This window comes from Gavialis gangeticus, unplaced genomic scaffold (genome assembly GCF_001723915.1).
Source record: "Gavialis gangeticus isolate Ggan-Ray unplaced genomic scaffold, GavGan_comp1, whole genome shotgun sequence".
Lineage (NCBI taxonomy): Eukaryota > Metazoa > Chordata > Crocodylia > Gavialidae > Gavialis > Gavialis gangeticus.
The window spans coordinates 194,828,052-194,834,188 of record NW_017728992.1 but is presented as its reverse complement, the minus strand read 5'-3'; the positions used below and the strand labels follow the sequence as shown (position 1 = coordinate 194,834,188).

The following is a 6,137-nucleotide window of genomic DNA, read 5'->3' as shown; positions in this document are numbered from 1 at the left end:
ATTTCCATCCTGTTCACATTTTTCTAGTTCTCTGTACATGCTCCACTGCCTAAAAGAGAGTCTGAAAGTTTATGGCTGTGGCTTAACAAATTACTTTAATTTGAAGTTAAGGAAAGGTTAAATAAACCAGTGTGTTGGGTTCTCAATCACACAGAACTGCATGACGTGATTCTCAACCTCAGTAGACAGGTCAGGACTAACGCAGAAATGAGTAAGTTTCTGATCCCCCTTGGTTTATGAATGAATTAATTTCTGTTAATATAGAAAGCATTGTCTTTTAAAATAAGTGTGGGCAAGCTGCATGTAACTAAATTCATAATAAAGTCTTAACTAAACCCAGTCGTTTGCAGTTATTCATCATACTTACAACTCCCTTTGCACTTGTCCAGAAGTGCTTAAGATGGAAATTTATTAATCAAACAAATGATATCCAGTCACATTTGATCATAGTAATGACTTACCTGAGCAATTAAATTAGGTGGTGTGCCTGCACAATGACTGGAGTGAAGGTAAAAGGTGGTGAAAAGCATGAAACAATTCTGATTTTTCTTTTTTTATCCAAAGTTGTGCAAGTCACTTATATAAATTTCCAAAATGTGCTAGCAACAAATTTTGGGAACGGAACTGTCTCTATGGAAGTTTTATAGAACCCCAAGCTGGCTTTTTAGACTTTTTTTACCAAGTAGGTGGAAGCCTTTCTGCTTCTTAGTGGTTTCAGTCAGTTATGTTTCTCCCAACCATGCAGTTGGTCTAATAGAAGATATCACCCACGGGAATTCTTGCCTCTTGCATGTCGCAGTGATGGTCTAGGAAATAACAACACTTAAACACTTCAGTCAGTTAATATGTCATGTATCATTATTGATTGTGACTTAAAATGTGTATTTTCCATCCTATACCAAATCTGCTATAGATAAAAAACACAAGAATCTCAGTACAGTTGATTCCAAAGTACTAGAGCCATAAGCATTTAAAGTAGCAAAAATGGACCCCTCCACTTTGCCTTTATTAAATTATATGTTTGGTCATTGTGTAGTCTCCCATTGGGAGCCTAGGTAACTCCAAAATTACCGTTTCAGGACAACAGGCAGCATGTCACCTAGGTACGATTTTCTCTGGCCTCCTACAAAATGGGATTACTATCCAACTAAACAAGTGTATGAGGAGGGTGTGGGGGAGATCTGTCTTGAAACAACAGAGTCATCAGGGAGTCAGTCCTACATGTTCAGGTCTATATGCCTAAATCAGGGACCTGAATCTGGTAAATGTATCTAACTTTCTGAGTACCCAGTTCTTTTAGTTAGGTTAATATGTATGGCAGGGGCTCAGCATCTTTGAAAATCCTGTCACTTGGTTAAAATCCTAATTATAGATTTAGATTCTAAATTGCAGAATCCAAATTTGAAAAAAAGTATTGCCCCATTTCCCTTGTAGTTCAAATAATTTAAGCAGTTTTTCTCTCCACTAATTTCACAGTTTAGACGTTTCACCACCTCAGTCATATAATTTCTTTTTCTTCCCTGTTGCTAGGTATCAAGCCATTCAAATGTTCTCTTTGTGATTATGCCACTCGCAGCAAGAGTAATCTGAAAGCCCATATGAATCGCCACAGCACAGAGAAAACTCACCTATGTGACATGTGCGGGAAAAAGTTCAAATCAAAGGGCACTTTGAAGAGCCATAAACTCCTCCATACAGCTGATGGTGAGTGCATGTTTTATAACCCAAAGCTTACATGCTCAGATGCTAGCTGTTGTCTAAATGTTAATACAATTATGGTGGTGATGATGCAGTTCTCCTGTCATTAGGGAGTGTGCTCAGAAATGGATTTTCTTTATTGATGAGAGAAAATGTTGAAATACGGAGCCACTGAAAACACTGCGTGCTTAGCTTCCATAAATGGAAAGGGTCCTGACTGCTAAAGATTTGATCTAAAATGCTGGTTTGGCTTTATCTCAGGCATACAGAACTCCATTCACAGAGCATGGGAGTCTGACAGATGGAAGGATTGCAGGATCCTTTTTTATGGGAGGGTAATGCAGTGACTGGTGTAAAAAATACAAAACATGAGAGAAATACTCTTCAAATATGAAATGTAACTAAGATTAAAGTTTTAAAGTGTAAAGTATATACTCTCACTCACTGGAAAACATGGGTTGCAAAAATTAACTCCATAACAATCAAAACAATATTTTAACATTTTTGTTACTTTTTTTTTTTAATTTCCAAAAGTGAAATTTACTTTTTTGGTGTTTTTTGAAGTAGGCACAACATAATTTAGTATCATTGCCTTGCATTGCATTTTTGTAGCTTGCTCAGTGCTTATATGTTACAGTTGATTGAAGTATCATCAAATCTTATTCATTCCTTTCTTTATCAGGTTTTGAATATCACTTTCACTTTTTGAGTAATGAATTAGTATTAGCTTCTTAAACATCTGATATTCATGTTTAGCTCCCTTTCCATCTCCCTTTTTAGGTTTTCATTTCCAAGGTAAACCATACCTCTCACAATGGCAGAATTGTATTTCAGACACAAACAAATGTTAAGGAATATACAATTCTTCTTAAATTAACTAGTGTAAGTAAATCATGAAATGACCATGTTTTCCTTTTAAAAACTGTGCTCTTAGGAGCCCCAGTGTATTTGAATTAATGGTAGAACTGTTAGGAGACACACTTCATGAAACAGTGCAGCTCTACTTTGAATCAAGGCAGTGACTATATGCATCAAATGAAACCCTTCTGAACAGTCATGTTAATTCATCAGTTTTCATGTTGGTGGCAGCGATCACTCATAGTTGAGGATAACCACTCTCATGAGTCAAGTTAAGGGTTGTAGATGTGTTCATTGATGGCTAAGGCTGATCTTAGAGCCGCAGAGTCTGGCAGATGGCACAGGTTGTGGTTAAAGGGAAGGTCGAACCACGGATTTCTTGCTCTTGTTTCCTTTCTTTCTGTTTCTGCCATTTTTCTGCTTCCAGGGCAAGACTGTTTTCCTCAAAGAAAGATGTACCTTCTTTCACAAGGCATCGCCGTGTAGCTCTGTCCCAGGCTACTTTTTCCTAATTTGTGATGTCATTGCCTTACTTAACATTTGCCTTGAGGGTGTCCTTGAAGTGTTTTCTCTGGCCTACGTGTGTCCTTTGTCTTTGGCTGAGTTGGGAGTATAGCAGTTGGTTGGTAAACATACATCAGGCACGTGCACACAAATGCCCTGTCTTCTGCAGCTCATGTTGATTTTGTTCACATACTTCAGTCAAAAGGAAATTTCGAGGTGTGATTAACATAGAAGATTTTCTAGTTTTGAGAACGTGCACAGACCCTGTATAAGTGGTCATTAGATATGAGCAGATATTTCTTTGAGCCTTTCTTTTTTGGCCCTTGCGGTTTAATCTCACAATCTGCCTTTGTCTTTTCATTCTCAAAGTTTAGATGCAATTATTTTCATACATAAATAATAAAATGTGGATTTAAAAATGCTCTTTGTGTTTGCAAAGCAAATTGTTCAGTTCCAGCTCATTTACATGTACAAGTAAGTGATTGTTGTATCACTGGATTGTGACTATTTTGACAACTTAAAACTAATAGCATAGAATCATAGAAAGTTTTGGACTTTAAGTCCAATGACATGAAATCCTGATGAAACAGAATTGGACAGAACTGGAGAATCATGAGTCATGATTGGATTTAAATCATAGAATCATAGAAAGTTAGGGTTGAAAGGGACCTCAGGAGGTCATCTGGTCCAACCCCCTGCTCAAAGCAGGACCATCCCTAACTAGATCATTTCAGCCAAAGGGCATTTAATCATAAAGGGCATTTATAGACATGCTCTAGAAGTTGGGAGAGGGGGCACTTTAATTAAGAGCCTCTCCAAAGAGGCTTAATTGAGAGCTGCCCTAATTAAAGCGCCTGTAACGTCACATGTATCAGCATCCCTATGCTTAGACATGGTGGTGGGGCACTTTAACTAAGGTTAATCGAACGAGCTTTGTTTAAAGTGCCCCCACCACCATATTTCAGCTTTGGGACGTCGATACACGTGATGTCAGAGAGTGCTGGAGCATGGTAATTGCCACCCTCCAGGAGACTCAATTAATCAAGTCTGCTCTGACATACTGTAATTAAAGCGCATTGAAGCATCCTTGCTGCATGTGTATATGTGCCCAACAGCTTTGGATGTATCTGGACTTGGATTTAAAAATGTGGTGTGAGAACTTTTTAACTAAGTCTAGTGTAGACTTCCATCTTCCCCTGGAGTAGGCTGCCTTGCTGCTTTGGCTGTTGCTCTGCTTCCCAGTGGTATGAATGGATCTAGGCCTTTTCTCTTTGTTACTTGCTTTTTCTTTTTCACTCTTAGAAGAATTTTAAGGGTGAAATTCTGTTTCATCAGGATTTCACGTCATACATATGAAACCTCTCGGAGGTTTGGATCATGCCCGTCTTTAAACTTGTTGCCATAAATTCTACACATACTTCACACACTGTGGCAAGTAGGATCAAATTTCTATTAGCCAGGGGTGTATTGTATGATGGATTGCTTGAGGCAGTGCAGCCTCTTGAACAGTTCTCTTGTATGGTATCCATTCCCTTGGTAGCCGCAGTCCAAGTTCTTACTAATGCACTCTGGTGTTCTTCAGTTATTCCACAACTAAAGAAAATTAATTTGAAAAAAATGCTTCTGCTATTTCCTAGTCTTGCTTTGTGGCTTATGACTTCAGGCATTTTTTGTTCAAATATCAGCTCTGCAGGGTCAGTTTAACTAGTGGAATATAAAGTGGTTTTCTATCTGCTTTTATACCTCTCAGGAGTGACATGACAGAAAGCAGTTCAATAGTCGAGGCTTATTACTGTTTATGATTAGAAATGTAGCAGAGAAGCTGATTTTCATTATTTTAATTAGATAGCAAAATTAGTCTGAAGATTTCTCTTAGCTGTGTTTTATGGAAGCTGTCATTTCCAGTATAAAACATTTGCAGTTTTTATGAACAAATTCAGAATTTAAAGGAACCAGGCCTGTTTTATGATCAACTGGAGCAAATCTGCCTTATCCCTCTTTGACTTTGGGTCATTTTAACAAATGTTTTAAATAGCTTGAATAAATAATGCATGGGCATCCTATCATAAGGGGGAAATCCCTGTATGCTTTTGAGTATGTTGTATCATATGGAGGACAATAATAATGGAGGAACAAAGAAAACAGGGAAAGTCACTTGCAGAAATGGAAGATGAGGAAAAAAACCCCAGAAACCTAGAGAGTAATGGGACACAGAGTGATAGACATGTGAGTGTTCCAGCCTAGTCCATTTTATCTTTTGCAAAACCTAAAACAACAACTGGCTCAACCCCTGCCTCCCCACACACACTAGGCTGTGCTAGGTGCATGACGGCGGTGATTCTAGGGAGGAGCTATGCCAAAATTTGGGGTGGCTACAGCCCCCTCCATAGCCCCGCCCTGAGCACAGCCCCTGGTGAAAAGAATCCAGTGCAGCCCTGGCCCCAGCCCTCAGCTGCAGCCCGCCCACCTGCCCCATGCTGATCTGGGGGGTACACGCCCCCCCGTGCCCTCCTGGCGTGTGCACAGCAGCAAGAGCTGCCACCCCCCCACCCCGGCTGGGCAGTGCCTGCTCCCTCCCTCACTGCAGGGGGCGTTGATCTGCCCCCCCAATGCCCCTTCCCTCCCCCGTCCCTTTCCACCACAACGGACTTACCAGCTGGAGGCAGCTGTCCACACTGTATCAGAAATTGCTTCCTTAAAAATCAATCTCTATTGGCCCCAAAAATCTCTATTGGTACACCCGTTCAGGAGACCAACCTCCAATACCCAGGACAGCTGTCTTGACCTGGGAAGAGGGGGCATGCACACAGAGCTTAGTGGGAAGCAACATATAAATTGTATACCCCATCCCATGTTCTAATTTCTTCCTTTTGTCACGCTTATGTCATAGAATCATAGAATCATAGAAGTAGGGTCTGAAGGGACCTTGTAGATCTTCAGGTCCGACCCCCTGTCTGGGCGGGAGAAAAGACTGGACTCAAATGAGTCCAGCTAGGTAGTCATCAAGCCTCTTCTTAAAGATCCCCAGGGTAGGAGCCAGCACCACTTCCCTAGGAAGTTGGTTCCAGCTCCTAGCC

The 6,137-nt window shown here is 40.3% G+C and overlaps 1 protein-coding gene across 2 annotated transcripts in view; it reads left to right on the top strand.

The window, feature by feature from the left end:
* ZFAT (zinc finger and AT-hook domain containing) overlaps nt 1-6,137 on the top strand; it is a 206,797-nt gene that overhangs the window by 142,687 nt on the left and 57,973 nt on the right. For both annotated transcript variants that reach the window (XM_019528196.1, XM_019528195.1), the window contains exon 10: nt 1,531-1,704. In XM_019528196.1, coding sequence (XP_019383741.1) covers nt 1,531-1,704 — 174 coding nt within the window. The remainder of the gene's footprint in view (nt 1-1,530; nt 1,705-6,137) is intronic.